At 56.6% G+C, this 20,443-nt stretch overlaps 3 protein-coding genes across 3 annotated transcripts; 1 reads left to right on the top strand and 2 right to left on the bottom strand.

Annotated features, from left to right (window-relative positions):
* Positions 1-1,758: 1,758 nt before the first annotated feature.
* On the bottom strand, positions 1,759-5,097 carry BESB_006070 (uncharacterized protein; the record flags this gene model as incomplete). Its single annotated transcript, XM_029359362.1, has 2 exons — positions 1,759-2,184; positions 2,479-5,097. The coding sequence occupies 2 exons, from the start codon at positions 5,095-5,097 to the stop codon at positions 1,759-1,761; spliced, it is 3,045 nt and encodes a 1,014-aa protein (XP_029222275.1).
* A 2,474-nt stretch (positions 5,098-7,571) lies between these two features.
* BESB_006060 (uncharacterized protein) lies at positions 7,572-12,379 on the top strand (the record flags this gene model as incomplete). Its single annotated transcript, XM_029359361.1, has 7 exons — positions 7,572-8,170; positions 8,355-8,409; positions 9,004-9,683; positions 10,234-10,282; positions 10,674-10,753; positions 11,358-11,560; positions 12,129-12,379. 7 exons carry the CDS (start codon positions 7,572-7,574, stop codon positions 12,377-12,379), a joined length of 1,917 nt encoding a protein of 638 aa, XP_029222274.1.
* A 1,555-nt stretch (positions 12,380-13,934) lies between these two features.
* On the bottom strand, positions 13,935-19,129 carry BESB_006050 (uncharacterized protein; the record flags this gene model as incomplete). The annotated part of the gene is made up of 6 exons (XM_029359360.1): positions 13,935-15,257; positions 15,503-15,776; positions 16,023-16,137; positions 16,404-16,575; positions 16,799-17,056; positions 17,174-19,129. 6 exons carry the CDS (start codon positions 19,127-19,129, stop codon positions 13,935-13,937), a joined length of 4,098 nt encoding a protein of 1,365 aa, XP_029222273.1.
* Positions 19,130-20,443: the final 1,314 nt, after the last annotated feature.

Here is a 20,443-nt window from a genome sequence, read left to right as displayed (position 1 = left end):
CAGGCAAAGCATTTATCAATTCTCTCTGGTGTGTCTTGTCTGCATGTGCATGTAAGAAACCGTTTAAAGTTGCATGCGACAGATCTTCGCGTGTCTGCGTATCACCATCGGGACGTTGGTGCTTTTCGGCCTGTCTCCGGCTGGGCACGCTCTCAAAAATTGCGGAGAAGCTTTCCAGCGATGCACATCAATTGATGCTCTCCTGTAGCGGCTTCACCGAACTAGTAGGAGAGACCTACACCGCCGATTGGCTGTCAGCGATACGCAACCTGCAGAAGCAACTATCTACCGGTGACCTGCGTCGTCCTGCTATGGGTAGGCGCACCGTTGGCTGGCGTCGATTGCAATGTACAAAGCTCGCTGATCGGAAGCCGCCATTGCCCGTTCAGAACTCGTGCGGCGGGAGGGATGGGTCGCCTTCTAATCCGGATGAAGCAGGAGCCCTTCCAAGGTCTCTGACTTGCTCGAGGGCACAAATGAAGATTCCATGACGCTTGAGTGGCGAGACTGCCAAGTCTCGTTTCAGTCCCGAGATATAACCACGTTGAAGCGACTATCAGCCGCACAACGCACAGAATAGTTCAGGATTAAGTTGCGCTACACACGCCTGCGACAGTGTGCACTCTCAGGCCGCTGAGGGACTTCTCCTCCGTACACTTTTGTTGGGAATCTACAGCCACTAAAAAACGACTTCCTAGGCCCCTACGAGCTCTGCTGTGCTCCTCTTGGTACGCGTAGGCACTCGAGGTCTCTCGGGGTTCTATAGCTAACCCCTGTCAGATAGCTGGGTGCGCTAGTTCCCCTCTGACACTCGTAAATTTCTGTAGCCGTTCCGAGCCAGTGCTTATTGACAGGTAATTCTTAACGGCAACCAGTCCTGCTTGGACGTGCAAGGCATCTGAGGATACCAGCGATCACCGCCATGCCGCCAGGGGCTGTCGCTTTGTCCCGATGACTGGAAACGCAAAATGTTCAGTGCTCGCTGACCACTCTGCTAGAACTCCTACTTCACGGTCAGTCTCAGACGGGTTTCCCCTGGGGCTTCTGCGGGCTGCTGCGCGTTCAAGAAAATGGTCGCGTTCCGATGGAATAGAATGCGGCTTACGCGAGTGCCACGGGGCATGCAAAAACCTTGTGAACCCTAGACTCTCTGTTTGAACAGCGGAAAAATGTACTCAGGCACAATTATGCTTCGAAAACACGGTGGTTCAAGAAATTATCCCGACAAACGCGAAAACACTCGCAGAAGCCAAGAACAGATCAGCACCTCCAGTGGCACTGCCACAGGGGACTCAGCTGAGGACAAAGTCGACGCTGTCTCGTGTCACGTAGACCGTGCGAAAAGGTCTATTCTCCGGAAAACTCCACACAGAAGTCGCGTCTAGCAAGTGGCTTTAGCTGTACCGAAGACGCCACCAGATCTCCGGAATAACTCGTACGCGCAAGGGACACGCTTCTGAATCACGGAGGGCCTGCAGCGGCCGAGCGAAAAAAAAACATTTTCCTCCAGATGTTGGGACCACGCACGCAGGCGTTGCGTGCGCGAGACGCGTGATTATCCTGAATTCCGCCGGCACACAGGGGACTTCACTTCGCATCTGGGCTTTTCTCTAGGCCGCGGACGTCGCGCCCGCTATACGCCGTTGTGACCGCGGAGAGAAAAATCCAGAATCCGTCTTTGGCATCTCGAACGTCGGGAAAAAAGGAGAGGAGCAGAGGAGTCCTTCGGCCGAGGAAACTTTGCGCTGCCGCGTGGTTCTAGAGCTGCTCCCCAAGATGCAGCGCTTCGAAGGCCACAGAGCCGAAGGTGTCATCATCCAGGAATCGTTCCTGCGCGTCTTTCAGCGCCTGCTTGGCCGTGTCAGGTGTCCACACTGCCTCGCCTGGATTCTCTCCAAGCTGTGAAATAACGGCAGCCACAGAGGCTGCGAACTCGCTTCGAGTCCGGCACAAAAAGCCACGCTGCGCCCGACAAGAAGTCGCCGTTGCGTACGGGCACGGGGCATTGTCACCTACCGCTCCGACCTCGTCCTCCGGAGGGCTCGACCGGAGCGACTGACCGGTCGCCACGAGGATGTCGTCACGCGGGCCTCCGCTGTTGTGCGCCACCACGCAACACCCCGCCAGCAAAAGTTGAACAACCGCGATGCCAAAATGCTCTTCTTCCATCGTATGCAGACCGACCTGCAGCGGACACAGGAAGACGCGGCCCCTACAGGTGAGCCCTCAGGGTCTTCACGTCGTGAAGGCCACGCACATGCAATACAGCTACGTGCCAGCAACCATCAACCGCGTACGCAGCACGGTGGGCTCAGTCGAAAGCAGAACGGCGACCGGTGCGACGAGCCTAGACGGCCTAGACGCTTTCGGCTAGTGTTGGAGAACTCTGTCGTCTGTACGCTGGCGTAGCGGCCAGACGGCATTCATCCTATCGACTGCAGGCCCGCACAGCAGAGACGGGATCCGTCGAGGACTCACTGCTGCGGACTGTGCCATTTGACGAAGGATGTCCGCTTCGGCGTTCACGAGGGCGAAGACGCGGTCACCCCAGGCTTCTTCCTCGTGCTCACGCAGCTTGTCTTCTGCGTAGCTCCCCGCTCCGGAGGCACGTCGAGTTCGGCTCGCAGCCTCTGCTAGCTGCGCGTCGATGAGCTCCTGAGCGGCCGCGAAACTGGGGACCCACTGAAATCCAAAACTGCTGACGACGGTTGCACCACTGTGGCGTTTCAGGGCCTGCTTCCAGGCAAGCAGCAACTCTTCTCGCGCCTCATCGCTGTCCGTGTCGGCGCCCTGACACCGGCGTTCGTGGCGTTCTGCAGCGGCCGCCACTGGCGGGCTACTCCGCATCCAAGGCAGCTCGCGCCAGCTCGTGCCCTCTTCAGCATCTCCGTCGCTTGGTGATGCAGAAGGTGACCGCCTGCGCCTTCCGTCAAAGCGTCTGCGTGACGAATGCCGAAACGCTGCGTCCCAGGCCGCCTGCAGGAGCCGTTCGTCGGCATCCCGTTTCACCGCTCCCGCCACAACCAGATGTGTCCGGTGCGGCAGCAGGCGTCCATACAGCCTGACCATCTCGCCGAAGATGAGGACTTGCTCTTGCTGGCGTTTCTCGGGCCGAAACTGGCCAAGCGACATGATGCGCGGCGGCCGCTCGCTGAAGAGCGTCTGCGGCTGCGCCGGCGACGACATCTCGACGCGAGACGACTGGCACGGAGGAAAGACAACGGGAGCCCGATAGACAAAACGAGGTGTCGCGAGGCCCTGACGCGGGTCTTGTGTACCTTCTTGTATCCGCAGACGTAGCTCATCCAAGGACGCCCCGTTCATCAGCGCCTCCAGATGTCTGCGAGTCCAGCTACTGTTGCAGCAGGAGACGCTAACTGCATCTCCCTGTGTCGCGGCGTCGCGTCTTGCTGCTTTGTCTCCTCTCCGTTGACCCCAGGCGGCTCGAGCCTTACCCGCCTGCTCCGCCTCGCATCCGTCGAGAAGGCGCTGAACAGGCACACGGGCTCCCCTGAAGGCGAAGCGAAGGGAGGCAGCATACGCCCAGGCTAATCCGCGGTAGTATCGCAGCTTGGTGGCGCTGCGGAGCCGCGCCACGCACCCAGAAGCAGCCAGAGGCGAGCACGTGCCACATTCGTTTCGTCCATCTCCCTGTCTCTGTGTTTCGAAGGGGGCGCGGCCGCTCCCTCGGCGGGCATGGCGTTCACCTTGAGAGTCTGCGCAAGCTGCAGGGTGTCCAGCGTCCCGATTTGCTGCGGCGGACTTCCTCTGTTGGCAGGAAGCAGACCGTGCCAGAGTCATGCTCTCTCTCACGAAAGGGTAATGTACGTACACCCGCAGCCGGGTCAGACGCGGCCCATCGCGCGCCTGTTTGCCGCGCGTCTCCGGGGGAGTATTTTTGCGAGATACCAAGACCGGTTTCTCTGTGCGGTCTTTGTCGGGCGCTCCCTCGCTCGCTGAGGCTCCGTTACAACGTCCCTCTGGGTCTCTGGCGCCAAGAGAGAAGGACTGCCTCCTCTGCAAGGCCCAGAGGACAAACGAAGCCGCGGGAACGCCCACGGTGTCGACGAAGACCGTGGGGACCAAACCGAGAAGCAGGACCTCGAAAACCGAGACGGCGCCCGCCACCAGCTGGAAAAACAGCGTGCCGAAGGGATAACAGGAAGCTCGCAGCAGGTCGGAACACCGGACTGGTACAAACACGAGGAGGCTGGAAGCCTGCGGGTACTCGGTTGGGTGCGTGGGAAGAGCGAGTGAGGACGCGGAAGCTGAGCACGCACCAGCAGCCGCTGTGAACGGCGCGAAAGCAGAAAAATCTCGGGAAGATGCTGCTGACTCGCGTGGAGCTGGTGGTAAGAAAGGGTCTAAGTCGATGCCGAAGGAAGACTGAACATCCCGCGCAGGCACACTTCCCGCCGTGACCACGTAGCCGCTACGCGGCGCGTGGAAGCGGATGCGAAGCACGACAGTGAACACACCGGAGAGACAAGAAAGCACGGCCCCCTCCAGCTTGAGAAGGACCGCCCGCGGCGTCCACGCAGGCGACCCCGGATGCATTCTGCTGTCAGGCAGACGCACCGGAGTCAGAGACTGAAGCCACGGAGAGTCATGGCGCAGATACACGACCACGAAACGCTGAGGGTTCACAGGCACCCGCCCCCGGCAAGGGACTTCAGCATCTGCTTTCTGCTCGGCGAGTTCCTGCCTCGACGCCTCGTCAGCTGCTTTTCGCGCGCTGACGCCACTGCGCTCTTCGTGGAGACGGTGAGAGGGCACGTCGGAGAAAGGCTCCTCTGTCTCTGTCTCGTTTTCCCGGTACTTTCCCCTCACGCCTCCGGTGCGAAGCTGGTGCGCCACCAGGCTCCACAGCACGCGCTCGCCGCCCGCCCCGCTGTCGCCGTCAGGATGGAAGAACGCTGTTGAGTTTGACGGCGAAGGGAGGAGGCAAATGAGGAAGAAAAGCGAAAGGAGAAGCAGAGGCAAGGCGAAGGCAAGGAAAAAGGAGACGAAGTAGACCGCTAGGGGCGCCCCGAGGGCAAGGGCGACGGGAATAACGGCGCTACGGCCAGAAAGCGAAAAGGCAGGACGCAACGCCATCGCGAGTGAAGACGGGAGGCGGAATGATAGTGGAAAAATCTAGAGAGAAGCGGTCAGAGTCGACGGCAGGAAGCAGAAAGCCTGAACAACGCAGCGGCACGACCCGGTGGGACTCGGCCTCGGCAGGCTGAGTGCACGCGATTACGAAGTAGGAATCGAAACAGTTCGAGAGTGCACCTCGTGGAGGCGGAAAAGACCGGCACGACGAGCCACGTGGAGGCGGAAAAGACCGGCACGACGAGCCACAAGGCGACAATGGAGACTTACTGACGAGTGGACAGGGTCTCTAAGTCTCTGGGAAACGGCGAACCCCGCAATCGGGACGAAGAGGGAGAGGAGTTCCAGCACACTGACACTGCCTGGATGGGCTCGGATCGGCATGGGCTGGCAACATGGAATCAAGGCAGAAATGAGATCTCCAAGCGAATGTGTGTACAACGGTACACTGCTTTCGTGCTACGTAATGTCTTGCGGAAAGCGCGCAGAGTCCGCAACGCCCCACAGAGCTCGCTCTTCTCAGGGCCTTCCCCCCGCTCCGGAGCAGAACACTGCATCCGGTTCAGTAGCGAAAGCAGACAGAGAGACTGGAGAAGCATAGTCTCCCACAGCCTTTACGGAAGGGTGGCAAGAGCTGCTGGTTGTGTCGGTAGACTGCTTGACGTCGAGCGACGCTGTTCTTGAGCTCCAGGCTGGTCCGTTGTTGTACTCCGCGGTCAGAAGCGCGGAAGATCTGACCGGGAGCAATGTCGGATAGCAGCGTCCGACTTCGAAGCGGCATTGGGTGTGCCAGGAATGAAGCTCTCTCGTTCCTTCAGATGCAATGCCTAGAACCCTTGATGTTTTTCAAAGGCTTAAAAGCGGTCAGTCGCTTCACGGCGCCAGTGCCGCCGACGTCGGCAAGTTTCAACCCGCTTGGCTCCGCCAGGGGACTGGGACGCTGACTTTGCCGCTTTTCATAACCTGCGCACTACAGCGGCAAGCACGGAAAAAATCACCTCATCCACTCGAATCTCGAAGCGCCAGATGCCTCATCATTCAGTATCGAGCGTCTTTTCTCCCCAGCTGTCTCGCAGACGTGCCTGTCCTGTCAGCTGCAAGAGAGAAAGCGAGTGACGTCCCGTGCGGCGTGGCTCCCTCCAGCAGTTGTCTTGTTTGAACATGCAGTTGACTGCGCTCGACATGCACAGCTCGAGGTTTGTCATGTCAGGACGAGGTCCATCCAGGTCGGAGAGAAGACTCATCTAGGGCGCGAAGTTCTGGCTCTTTTTCAAGATTTTCGCCCGCCTTTTACCAGGTCGCATTTTTTTCCGGGACCGCTCATGCGCTCGTCGTGGAAGCGAGCGACACTCGACGCTGACGAAGCGGCCTGCAGTTGCCAGCGTCGCCAAGACCTCGACTGTGCGACGGAGAAACCATCGTCTGCGCGGTGCCGCAGATCTCTTACCGGCAAAAGAACTGAGCATTGATTCACAGAGGGCGCGCGTCCTTCATTCCCCTCACTGTTTCTGTGCAACTGCTCAAGTGTTCAGGCCAAGTGGCCTAGATAAATTCCCAGCCTCTCTCTGCCCCCGCGGCACGGTCTGCCACGCGCCACGGCCAGTGAGGCAGTTCAGCGTTTCGATTGCTTCGGACGAAGGCCGGCAGGCGAGCTTCCAAAGGCGCCTCTCTCTGGTTTGGTGGCTGAAGGCAGCTGCAGTACGCATCTAGAAGGCTCTTTCAAGCGACGAGTCTGCAACGAGTCACATGGCCGTGTATCCTGTGTGGCTCGCAAGCTAGCAGGGCAGGAAGCCGTTCATCGGCGCCGAGTAGAGCATCCAACACTGCGCTCTCCTTTCTTCTATTCTGATCGTTTACGGTACCCAGCCCCATCCCTGGATCCTGAAGAGGGGGATTCGTCTTTAGTCCGCCGCTTCCTTCTTTTTCCGAGGGCGGAGGACTCCCGCGGAGGGGGGCGAAGTCCGCTGCGGCTTCGTCCTGTCGCGGCAGGTCTCGTCGCGCGACTCCTGGAGCTGCTGACCAACTTGTCTCAGCCGTTCAGTGTTGTCGTCGTGACAACTGTTGCCACGACCCCTTGTATGTTTTTCGACTGTCGCCGTTTTCTTTGAACACGCCTCTCTTCCACCGTCTCAGTCTTCTCTGGTTCTTAGACGCTCGCTTGGCGTCCTCGTCCTCCCTAGTACTATGCCTCACCTCGTCAGCCGCGTGGCAGACTCGTTTTCCACATTCTTCTGCGCTTTCTGGTCCTCGATGTTCCGCCAAACCTGAAAAATCCTGGACGGCGCCGGTCCGCTTCCCCCGCTCGCCGTCGCGGTCGTCTCACCTGTCTCTCTGTTCTGTCTTTCGTCTTTTGTTCGTTGGTCTCGCCTTGTGCATTGTTCCCAGCGCACGCGCTTCCGTTTTTTCACTCTACCCTGCCGGAGGGGCGTTCATCTTCGGCTGACAAGGGCTCCCGCTCTAGCCGCGCTGCAGGCACGATGGAGCAGAGCCAGGCACTCGTGTCGAAGCGTGGCGCCGGTCCGCCGCGCCGGCAGAAGTCCCGTGCAAGTGAGTCAGCCGCAGAGGCCGACGCACCGAAGGCGCCGGAGGTGCCTTCACTTGTCGATGAGGGGGAGGAAACCGCGGAAGGGGGTCCTGCCGAGGAGTTGAAGGAAAAGGCGGAGGCGGAGACAGGCGAGACGGCTGCCGCTGCGGGAAGTGAGCCAGACAAAGCCGCGTTGCCCCCTGAGGAAGTCTCGAGACAGCCAGTCAAGCGCAGGTCCTCGGCGGCGGCTCGCGCGGGATCTAGCCAAGTCACCGGCTGGGAGAGTGAGCGGGCGGCGTCCTCCGACCGGACAGCCAGCGCGGAAGCAGAAGACGCCGAGGCTCGGAAGGTAGAAGACCAGGTGCGCGCGCTGCTCGCAGCCGCCACTGCGGAAACCGCTGGCATCGGCGGCTCGGCCAAAGGTCGCAGCTCGCAGAGAGGCTCTGTGATGGCTCTCAAGGAGAAGGGACTCGTCACGCAGCTTAAAGCTGACTTTGCAAAGTACGCACAACTCCAAGACACAAAGGAGATCCACGGCGATGCGATCACCATGTAAGCGTCTTGCTGCTGGCACCGCTGTGCCGCTGATGCGGTGGGTGCATACGACAACTCATGCAGCAGCGTGTGTGTGTGTGTGTTTCTTTTTTGTGGGGAAGCTTGGGGTCGAGGATCGGCTCATAGGGTTAACGGTTTACGCTACACTCTTGTCTTTGTTTGTCATCCTGTGCTTATCCAGGCACCGGGAGGGCGGAGATCTCGATAGCGACGACGGCGACAGGGACAGGAGGCGAGTAAGTTTCTAGGTTGTTTGGTCCCCCTTCATTGATTATGCGCTGGTAGCTCCCGTCTACGTGGAAGTGCGGACTGGCGGATACCGGTGTGATCTTGTGTGTGTATTTGGTCGGCGAAATTGTTTCTGTACCGCAGTGCCGGTACATCGCGTGTTTCCCGGCGGCGTGGTGTTTTCGCGTACTGTTGTGCGCCCTCTGTGTCGCTCAGTCTCATACCGTGGAACCTGGCGAGCACCAGATCCTCTTCATCTTTTTCTGCGTAGGAAGGAATCTGCATGTGAACAGGGTAGCAGGGGCATCTTGTTCTCTCCTGTTCTGCAACATAATCGCCCCTGACTGACGGTCTTGCCTTTTGCGTGTGGCTGGCAGCTCGGTCCTGTTTGGACGATGCCCTTGAACAGGAACTCTCTTGGACTTGTAGTGCTTCCACCTCTTCTCGTGTGCTCGCAGAAGCTCTGTCGTTGTCAATGTCTGTTCCCGCCGCGTTTCGCGCTTCTGGCGTGTCCCCACGTGTCTCGTCTTCCTGGGTCTCCGTTCGCCGCCTCGCACATGTGCTTCGCCCGCGTTCTCCCGGTGCCTTGGCTTCGTCTGCAGTACGGAGCGGATCGGCGGCGGCGTCTGAGCGGCACGAAGCTGAGTGCGGATTTCGAGGGCGTGTCCCGCAAAATGAGCAAACGCAGCAGTCGGCGCAGTAGCGTCGGCTCTGCAGGGTCTACCGAGGGCGTTTCTCACGACAGCGCGGACGACAGGAGAAGGCGGAGCGTACGGAGGCACAGTCGCAGTCTGAGGCCGGAGGAGAAGCATGCCAGGCGGAGTTCCACCGGTCGAAGCGAGCGCTCGCAGGGTAGAGAGAGACGACGCAAAGATGATGAAGATGCGTCAGGGGAGCGCGAGAAGGCGGAGCACAGCGAAAAGGCGACGAAGCGTGTGCAACTTCTAGAAGCGAACGAGTTCGACGCTCGCAGACAACTGGATGGAGAAGATCGGGGTTCGTCGCATCACCCTCGAACAAGGGATGGCGGAGATCGCGACAACGCCCCTCCACAGAGAGGAGAGCGAGACGGTGAAGAAGACAGGGGCGCCTCGAAGGAAAGGCGACGAGACACGGCGGATGGAAGTCCTGAACGAGCGATGTCAAAGAGAGACAAACCCTGTAGGGATGAAGGAGACACGTCGTCTTCGATCTATCCAGGCGAGGCGCGACGAACAGACAAGCTCAATGTCAGCCTATATGAAGAAGTGCCCATGCGGACTGTATCCTTCGCAGGCGATGGGTACGTCTGGGTTGCAGCTCTGCCAAAAAAGAATCGTCTCACGTTTTCCTCGTGACTTTTACTTTCTTGCGACCGCGTGCTTTTGCCTTTCGGAGATAGGCTTGCTGCTTCTCGACAGAGTGGAAGAAATCTTTGAAAAGGATGCGTGTTTCGGGTGCCGCACCTTTAATCTGCAGCCGCGAAGCATGCCGATAGTCGTCACTCATGTCATTCCATCGGTTATGTATTGCGCATCTGCGGTTCTGTGGACGCGGAGCCCCGCGGCCTGTTTTAAGTCCCTGACACTTGGAGGATAGCGGTTGCTGATCCTTGTGCCAGCCTCGTTTCCTATCTTCCGGCTTCGTTGTCATTGGTCTGGCTCTCGATATTTTGTGCTTCGAAGCCATAATCGCCTCCTCTCTTTCCGTTTGCCCCTTTCGCCTTGATTTGGCGCCGACGCGGTGTTACAGTCCTCGTTGTGACAGTTGGATCGTATTCGATTGGCAACTATCATCGGCGTAAGCCGTTCTTTCTCGCGTTCGCCGCGTTTGTCTGCTTCTGTGACCTGCAGCACCGGCGCTGTCTTCCACAGTGACGACCCCGTAGAGCTAATCAAGAAGGTGAGTGTGTTAGGTTCTCACGGTGAAAAAAGCTGCTGTGCTGGCTGTGAGGCAGAGCGTGCACATGCTGGTCACGTGGAAACACCGCGATAACTTGTGGAGAGGCGGTTTCATGGCCTAGTTCGGAGCCCACGATATAGGCTCGCATGCGGCGGAGTGTTTGTTTGCAGAAACGTATGTGTGTAGCGCCACGCCGCTCCATTCTCGCTGGGGTTAAGGTGCGCGGTTAAAGTTTTTCGTGCTGAATGTCTTGCACCTTAGGCGGGGGATGACGCCGGCAAAGTGAAGTCGAAGGTGTCTATCGTCTGGCGAGTGTACGGCGTCCTTCGAGCTTTTGGTTTGTTCAGACTCCTCAGTCTGGCGGCATTCTAGTGAAGTGTGTTGTGTCCAGGCCATGGAACAGTTACAGGGGCTCGATGCGCTTGTTCGGATTCCCGACGGCTTCGCGCGAAGCGCGCTTGTGTCAGCTCGGTACGCCCGTTTGAGACTTCGTGCGCACGTAGGGCTCTTGGTCGCTGTCTGTACGCAGTTACAAGAGACTTCTCTCTGTCCGAACGGGGGGAGAGACAGATCGCTTGAAAGTATCGGGAACTTAAGCACAACTTCAAAATACAAGGGAGACACGTGTGTGTTGGTTCGCTCGACCAACAGACCCAAAAGGGAGCTTCTCGAGCTTTGTGTCGTATCGGACAGGAGGCGAGGAGCGAATCGTATGCTGCCGCTGTGTTGAAGAGTTTTGGTTTTCCTGTGATGGATTACCAGAAGTTGCTGTGATGCATCGTCTCTCGTGCAGCGCCTTTCCGTGGCGGTAGTGGCTTTCGCTGCTTCAGGTGTCTGTGCGCCGGTTATATAGTGCTAAAAATTTGACGGTGGCGTGCCGCACGTGATTGGCATGCGCCCTGGCTTGCGTGTTAGCGAGCCTGTTGCTGTTGTAATCTGTCGTTCCGTGTTCATGCTCACGGCGCTGTATTCGACGTCCCTGTGAGCCCTTCTTTTCTGCGGCCTCTTTTAGTTCCTGAACCAGATCCATACGCTCTGCCCTCCCCCTTGTGTCGGAATTGTTCGCTTGTGGTAGGTTAACGCAGTCTAGACTCGAACACGATACGCGGCGGCTCGTGGAAGTGCTGGAAAGGGCAAAACAGGCGCGTCTTGAAGAGGCCCAGAAACAGTCAGATGCGATCGGTGCCAGCCAATATAATGCCGACGCAGCGCCCCCCGACAAAAAAGAGAAAAAAACAAAGGGGGATCTCACTGCACAGCTCGACAAGGCTTTGGGAGGTAAGCGAACGCGGCGTCCTGTCCGCGCGTACGAGCACGCAGCCACGGACATGTCGGTATGCATTCAAGTGTGAACCGTGAAGCAAAAGAGCGCACGCTTGACCGTTTAAGACGGAAACGAACGGCAGAATAAGCATGTTGGCAGGAACTGCAACACGGGCCCCAATTCGGCGCCAGCAAATACATTACTAGGGTACTGAGAGGAGGAGAATGATAAGAGATGACGGAGCGATTTGCAGATGATTTTAGTTCGCTAGATAGGCCCACGTGCCGGTCGCGGTGGAGAGTTTTCCGCAAGCAATAGCGCTGTGTGCTATTGCTTGCTACCGGAGTGGAGCAAGGACACGGGACATGAAACACAACGTGGACTCCGTAAGTGCGCCGCTGAGCGACTGCGCTTGAACCTCGGTTTTCCCGGTGAATAAACGGCGACATGGTGGGAGCTCGCGGGCGCGTATGCGACGTGCTGCTCTAAACCGATGCGCTGGTTTCTGGATTCGAGTTAGCTGCTGTGGTCAGTGTTTTCTTTTAGCCGGTCCTTCTGCGTGTTCTGTTCTTGCTCCCTCAGCGAAGCCGACCGTAGCGGAACGTCAACTGGAGCAACTTGCACAACTTCGACGGAAGACTGTAGAGCCTTCCCTTGCGGGAGGAGCTACGGCACCCAAGCTCTCCAAGGCCTCCAGGAGAGCGTCTGGCCTCTCCACTGCCGCGACGGTGTCCGCATCGTACGTTCTCAAAGCGGGATCGAAGCTGGAACATGCGAAAACGAAATCAGGGTTCGATCAAAAAACTTCTGCGCTCATGGTTCGGCCTTCGTGAACCATCGCGGCTTTTCTGTGAGCAACCGTGCCTTCGTGCTTCTGCAGTCAAGCTAGTGGTGAATTGGTTGATTTGTGTGTTCTCTCGGGGGCAGTGGTGCCGGTTCCTCCTGCTACAGGGCATATATGTGATCCGGGGCCAGCGGGAAGGCAAAGGAAAAGTGTTTCTACAAACATTTTTGATTTAGCCTCTGAGGTGTTCTTTACAGAGAATTAAGAGGGGCTGCGGAAGGTGGGCTCTTTTATGTGGCTCTTTGTCTTTCTCCACGATGGTCTCCACTAGAGGCATCTGTTTTTGCAGAGCAACCAGTGAGCTTTCGTTACACTACAAGGAGCTCCTGCCTCTGCAAAACGAAGAGTACTGCAAAGAAAGCTTGTATATGCAGATATCCTTTTTTATGCATTGCGCTACGGTCGGTGATGCGGCGACGGGAGACGTGGGCGGTGTATTCACTGCATACATCAAGGGCTGTGCAGCGCGTCGCTAATGCAACGAAGGGAGTCGTTGATGTAGCGTATTCACCATATACGTCAAGAATGCCTGATAGTACGGTATTATGTGTGTATATATTCGGCGAGACTCAAGACCCATCTCGCGCTGAAGCAACATTTTCGAAGGTGTGGAATTCAGAACCAAAGAGCAACGCCAGGCACGTGCCTCCGTTCCTTCATCGCCGCAGGCCACTCTACCTGAAGTAGCAGAATTATCGTGCTCAGGCGGCCGCTTCCGGCACTTCTTACACAACGTGTGTTGAACTCAGTATCGCCGTCATGCAGCCGTGTCGCAGACAGAGAAGACTACTAGATCTACAGGTAATACAAGGTAATACTATGTTATCGTTTGTCGTTTCAAGATCAGATACGGGTGAATGCCAGCTCCCGACGTCTTCAGTTTGGAAACTAATTGAGACGGTCCTCAAAGTGTGTGCTAAGATTAGGTGGTTAAAGTACCAGCAGCATCAGCAGCTTGCTCTGCCGGCAAGCGGGCGGGGGTGTGTGACGGGCAACGCGCCATTAAGCGTGCTTGGCATTCGAGCAAGCAAGTACCCTCCACGTTTGGTAGGCGTCACTGTTAACCGCGTTGGCACAACTCAACGTTGTGTGTCAACGGACTGACACTCTTAAGTCCAGGCGGTTGCCACGTACACATTAGAACGCCTTCGGTTGCTCATAACGTGCGCATCCTAACACGATAACGACTAGCAACACGGAGGCCACGACACTACTTATATCATCGCCACCCCTCTTCATTCTCTTGCAGGGAAGCACAAACGTGTACGCGTATGTGGCTACCTGCTGGATCACCCGCCCGTGAATCCAGCCCAGAATTTAGCCCCCGACCGCTAGTACTGTTCGGGAGTTCAGAAGACTACAAGAAAAGATACTGAGAAGGATCTCATGTGACAGCGTGTGTGACTTCTTAATAGCGAACTATCATTTACACGGGTATTTCTAGCATCATGCGCATTTCCTCGAGTCCTTGTTCCCGCCTTCATTTACCGCCTTTCTCTGCCTGATTACTCACTGCCCGTGTTTTCGTCACCCTCTCTGCAATCCTATAGAGACGACCCCGTTTCTCTTCCAGGTTCAGCTCCTTGACGATACATAGCACGAAAGCTCTCCGACGTGATCTTCCCTTCTGATTCGTCTATTATCTCCATGCTGCTGCAAGCGGTACTCAGCAGTGACGACACTCCCACACCCTCCGAACCGGAGCGGACATATCTGTTGCTGTCTGGCCGCCGCACCGAGGACTCCTCGACCGGGCCTTCTGTGGACGGTTTTTCAGTTCGCGACACAATCCTCAGCTCGCTAGAGACAGAGTCCTCGTTTGTCGTGCACTCCTTGTTCTCGCGGGCAGTTTGCTCGCTGAGTAGAATGGTTGCCTTCGACTTGTGTTCCCCAGGAGGTAGAGCGCCTCGCAGCCCAGGAGCGTACGGGTTGAAATCCTTTGTTAGTTTATCATACAGTTCTTCGCAGGACACATCGGCTTTGCGCTTTCTGGAAATCATGGTTGGAGCTGCATCTCCCTCCCGACACCTTCGACCGATCAATCGCATGTGCATGGCTTCGGCGTTTCCCACATTGGTCTTTGCAAGGCGCGTTGGAGACGCTGGTGTGTTGGTCGGATTCTCGTCGCCGGCATACGTCTGGTACTGGGTAGCTGAGCAACCTCTTACTATTGCCGGTCGGGCTCGTGTATTCGTACCGGTTGATGACGCGCGCGCAGCGATCTCTGCGAGCCCTCTGAGGCTGGCCACAGGGCGAATCTCCGTCAGATTCCTTCGAGATCCAAAGATCGATTCTGATGTCGTCTGCGTTCGATTCCCGAGGGTAGGTGCCGCCCCAGCAGCTGACGGCATTGTCTTCCAAGCCTGCAGATTTTTTCCACCCACGAGTCCCGCGTCACCGCCTAAGATCTTTGATGCAGCATCTCCCGAGCTTACCCGGTGTCTGTTTCGTGGCACGCTGCTGTTCTCTGAGAGTGCTGACGTTCCACGAGTCACCGGTTTACGTACACTACCAACGATAGGCCGTCTAGGTGAAGACTGCGATCCACCAGGCGTCTCAAGATCCGGCTCCTGGTCTGTGCCGGTAATTGGCACGGTATCGCTGGACTGCATAGGCTCAACTTCAGAGTGCGCATCACCAGACAGCCTGCGACGCGCGCGTGTACCGCTACTGTCTTGTTTGTCTTCGATTTCGATGTATGGTCCTGCCGCTGATACCTGGTCCAAGCCCCTGGAGTTGGATGGCTGGCTCCTAGCCACTTGTCTGTAGTACGTCATACGCTGCTGTACGGTCATGAAGGCTTCCCTCGGTCCATGACCCGGAAGAAGGGCCCCCTCCTCCAATAAGCTTTTTCGTTTCTCCAATTCCTATGCAACATAAAACAAAAACGAAACGAGCCGCCTCTATCTGACGCAACAAAGGAGTGAGCTTGCAGAGCACTGCACGGGTCGAGCATTTGACGCCAGCGCAGTTAGGGCTGTACAACCTCCAACGGGGACTCACTGAAAATGACTGCGTCAACGGCCCTGCGGGACCATCTTCAAGTCTACTCTGGTGAGCCGCGTAACATTTGCGTCTCCCTCTATCCATTCCTAGCGCTTCTTGCGCATACCTTCAGGGTCATTGTCGGGAGAAGAAATGGTAGTGCAGCGAACTTGTTGCGAAGCCGAACGGCCTCGTTGTACGCCGGGAGGATTCCTCGTAGAGAATGAAAAGAAATATACTTCGTGTCATGCCGCGTTAAAGACACACGCAAGGCATACTCTCGAGGCGCCCCCTGTTTCGTACTATCACCAGCTCCATCCGCGGGTGTTGACGAAGGTCTGTGCGCCTTCATTTCCAGCTTGATGCCGGTCGGCAGCGGCTGAATCAGCTGGATCATTAAGCTGTCGAGAGAAGACGCAAGAACAGAAGAGCACCCCGCAGGTGCGGACGGAAAGCCACTAGCGGTTCGACATGCTAGTTCGTCACCAAAATACCAAGAATGGAGCATGAGTCGTGTCACGTGACAACAGCTGCCAGAGAGTAACTATGAGACCGCTGCGGTGCGGGACATCTGAGTCTTCCTCCTACGTCTTTGCATTATATCGAGCAAAAAGTGAAGTATTGTCGTAAGCAGCGCATCTGCTTACCAGTGTGGAAACGGATCTTCCGCGTGGCGAACGTTGCTGCCGCGGGAGTAAACAGAAGTCGAGAACCCGAATTCTCCGGGGGCGGCAAATCCTGTATGGCCTTGCCCCCATCCTTCTGAGTTCAGCAGAGAAAACGGATGAATACGGGAAAACCTTTGTACGCCCAATTCTGGGGAGCAAGCACACGGGGCACGATGTCTTATGCACGACAGCGAAGGAAGAAGCCGTCGAGAAGAGAGAATGATCGAAACCGGCAGATGACAGGAGCTACTAGCAACATCGGGGCACGGAGCGAACGAACAGCATCGAGGGAAGCCGTAAAAGAAGTGAGGGCTGCCATGGCTAATGCGTGTAGATACCTCAGCGCTTATCATGTCCTACCATTCGAAGGTTCTGCAGTCGGATTCCCCGTTTGTTGGGTGTTTGCTACGCCATGTAGTTGGGGCCGGCACGGTTCGTTTGACGGGTCGTCTAGAAGCTTCTGCGACTCGCCTTCTGCCCTTCCTGTCTCTCCGTCGCCATCATAGCGATCGGTATCAGGGTTTTTGATTTCCTGTATGGTCCGATGAACATCAGCCACACACGCAGGAGAATGTCTATCTCACTCTGCACCCAAGATATGCCTTGACTGAAATAGACAAGATGCTATCAGCCACGTGAGTGATGTCAGGAACTGCTTTAGCCCAGGGGCTGACGACAACCCTATCTGTCAGAAACTTTTGACACGATGGCTAGTGGCATATGAGCCTATATCTGGCAGTCGATCGTACACTCACGCGTTCCCGAGGAATGCCGCATGGGGTCCCTGACCCCACAACAGAAGAACCGGCAAACTGGTTTGCAGGCCGGATTAGTGATGCAGTACTGGATTTGCAAGCCCCTGCTCCCTGTCTTTGCCCCGAAATGAAAGAGAATCTCGCTCCCGTGCGTTCATCTCTTCGTGCTTCCGAGCTGCTGTGAAGCACATCAACTCGTTCCTGACCATCCACCGTGGGGAGTCTGCGGTGATGCGGACTCCTCAATTCAGGAAGACCCTGATCGCACAAGTAATTGTCAGCAAATAACGTGGCAACGTAACCGTTCTGTTCTACACTCCGGTCAGAGCAACCTTGTGACAGGCTGGCAGGAAAAACAAAGGCGCAAAGGCTTACCTGGACGAACTGTCTGTGGTGCGGCAACATCTTGTTTGTCAAGTCCCCCAGTTCATGTCTCATAGGCGTGTCATCCGGCGGCGGTGTGCTACTGTGAACCACTTCCCTCGGTTGGCGAAGACCGCCTGTTTCTTCGCGCAGCTTCTGATGCTGGCGTTGCAGGTCACGAAGCCAAGAGGCCATCACTCGCTGGCTCAGGTGCTGGCGCAGAAGCAGATCCATCATTATCGAAAGGTGGCTGTGCAGGTCAGCCAGCTTGTTGACTATACTGTCAACCACAGGCTCCCGTGCTGCCACAGCCCCAAGGCATGTGGGACAACTCGCAGGATTGCATGGGAGCTCGAGGAGGAGCTTCTCTACCGCTGATAGGCTCACTTGCCCCTCAGCACTTGTAACGGTGCGACCTTGTTCACAGGCGCCCGTGAAAGCTATTGTATCACGCAGGCCCGCTGATTCGAGCTCTCCTCTCGTGGCCATCCCCTCGCCTGTCTCTACATTCCTTTCTTCTCTTTCTTCCCCCTGCGTCTCAAAGTTTTGACTGTCTATAGTCTCTGCAAGAAGCGAGTAGAGCGCCTCGCTCACCGAGGAAAGGTCTGGAAGGGCCTCCTGAGATTCGCGGGTAGGGACGCTGTCATGCGGGACGGGACTGTCAAGGCCAACAGGAGCAACACCAGAGCCACGATCGTCTGTTGCTTCAGGTGCCACGCAGGGTTGTGTCTGAAACGAATCGGGCGTTGATGAAATCGGCGTCGAGAGAAGCCTGAGAAGGGCGTCCTGTGCTGAACAAGATCTGGCATGGTCACTTGCATCGCTGGCAGTCGCTCCGGCCGACGACATCACCTCTGCGGGAGTCACTGAGGGTATGCGTAGGTAATTTCCAGTGGTGTTGTTGTGAATGGAGGCGGGTAGTGAGAAAGTCCCCGTTAAGGCAGAAGCAGCCGCATATAGCAGCTGTGCCTGCGCTGCCGCAGGAGCTGAAGAATTCGAAGACGGCACTGGGAGGACGGCCTCATCCACCTGGTCAGTAATTCCGCTGTCCGCCTCTGCGCCAGATCCGGATGTCTCTGCTGATCCCGCTACTCTTTGGAACAGTCTCTCGGCTTTCCTATAGGCGGATGCAGGTACCACGCCGGTGTCTCCTGACGACGACGAGAGCGGCACCGGCTGCACTCGAGGCGGGTGCGGTATCAGCGCCTTAGTTCCTTTCATAGCTTCTCGCAGATCAGTCGAGAGCGGCTTAGCTACATTCGGTGATGAGATGCTCTCTATATCGCTGCTGGTGTTGTGAGCCTCTAAAGCCCCGTCATGGCATAACGTTTGTCGTGGAGCCATGGCACGAACACCTGTGGCCGGCGTGAAGGACCAGTACGTAGAAGGATGATTGCAAAGCGCTCCCACGAGAGAGGCGTTTTCATGGTCGATGCAATTATTTTGCTTCTCCTCCTCAGCTGGCTTTTTTCCCTGCCTTCGATTCTCCTCCAGTATCTGCCCAGCGCCAGTGATTGCACTCTGCTCAGTATTGCTAGGAATTCCGCCGAAATCTCGGTGCCCTGCACAGGACCCGCGCTCGCGTCTGTCACGCATCGCTGCATTTGGAACGCTTCGTACCTGCTCATCCGTGGGCTGTACGCCAGTTGATTTGGGGGTGCCGAGTTGCTGCACAGCCTCCTCGAACTCTTGCATCTCCTGATTCTCCTTATACGAGGCCTGACGCCCCGATGCTGGCGTCGTCGCCAGTGTGCGGTACTCGGGGACGATCTCTGATGACACGGATTCAGACGTCGAGGGCAGTAGAGGAGTTCTCAAACCAGGAGGGGGGCCTGCCGAGTACTTGCCCACCTCAAATAAGTGGGAAGCAATAGGCGAAGACGAGAGACTTGCAATTGCATGGGCGCGTATGGCCGTGGCGCCCAACGGTTCCTGCAATTGGCAACCGTCCGACTGTTCCGCCGCCATGCCTGTTACATCGCATGATACACGCAAAAAACAGAACAACCATAGTGTCTGTTGTATCCGTGAAAAACGCTGTATGTTTCGGCATCGGCGCGCGATTCCGGTTAGTTTCGGAATCCCTTCGAGATACGCAGACGGCCCAATGCATCAGCACCGAAGCATCGCATATGTCTTCATGTGTGAACTCCGCCGAATTGCGCGCTCTATATTCTCCCTCCTGCTGTATATCTACGGATATAACCAGCAAAAATAATGCCAGTGACTTCCTCATGATCCCACGTGACAGAAAGGTCTCCCGAGCATTTGTGTATTACGACGCAACCATCCGTCGCAACAGGAGCATCTACAACCGAAGCAGTGTCAGACGAAATTTATCGTCGAGATCCATTTCAGGGTAGACGCCAAGAAAGATGGTTATTTTGATCATCCGATTTATTATCACATTTAGACCAGGTTCTGTATACGTTGCACTTCTCGGAAAGCGCATTCTCTCCTCGAGGCAGCTGGCCACCACCGTGTGCTGCGTTTGCTCTTGAATGGGACCGAACGGTTTCAGTCTTTACCCAATTCCAGACACAAGACGGCGCACCTGTCAATCACTGTACTCGTTCACCAAGCACACGCTTTACCACAGAATACAGCCACCGCTTGAAGCACCCTGTAATCGAGGACGCGGACCTGAACTCACGGGCTCACTCAAGAGATATCCTGTGACACGTGCTGGTCAGGTACCCGTCCGAAATATCTTGGTTATAAGCAAACTCTCGACGAAGGCGTCAGGAAGAATTTCTGCAGCCGCGAACGCCTCAGAGCTAGCTTCCGGCACACCGAAGGAATGTACACTCCGTTACTGGGGCACGGTGCCAGTCACGGACAGAGCAATCAGCTCAGCTAGTCCTGCGAAAATGATAGGCACCCGCTGGAGGTTGGACGAACTCAAGGGCGACGAGACGCCCACACCATTAAATGCTACAATAATACCTGGCGGGGAAAAAGTTGTAGCGACACAACGAGCTCGCGCCGCCAGGAATGGCAGCTCAGACCCCCATCAAGGCATTGTCAGCCAAAACGAGAGCGGCGTTTGCCTGTGCTTAGTCGAGACGAGAAACGTATGAATGATACGCTTTGCAGCAATCACCCATATACTGAAACACAGCAGTCGTTCGTGCTGCGTCAATCCACCTAAAATCCTCTATATCTGCCTTCTTGCCAGCCGACCTTTCCCCACGTAGGCGAGGTCGATCACAGAAACACATCACGCAAGGCAGACGGCGTGTGTTTCTTGTGCACCCCTGCCGCTCCTGGAAGCTATACACT

The sequence above is a fragment of the Besnoitia besnoiti genome, chromosome I (assembly GCF_002563875.1).
Source record: "Besnoitia besnoiti strain Bb-Ger1 chromosome I, whole genome shotgun sequence".
In the NCBI taxonomy this organism is placed as follows: Eukaryota; Apicomplexa; class Conoidasida; order Eucoccidiorida; family Sarcocystidae; genus Besnoitia; species Besnoitia besnoiti.
This window is presented reverse-complemented; position numbering and strand designations above follow the sequence as displayed.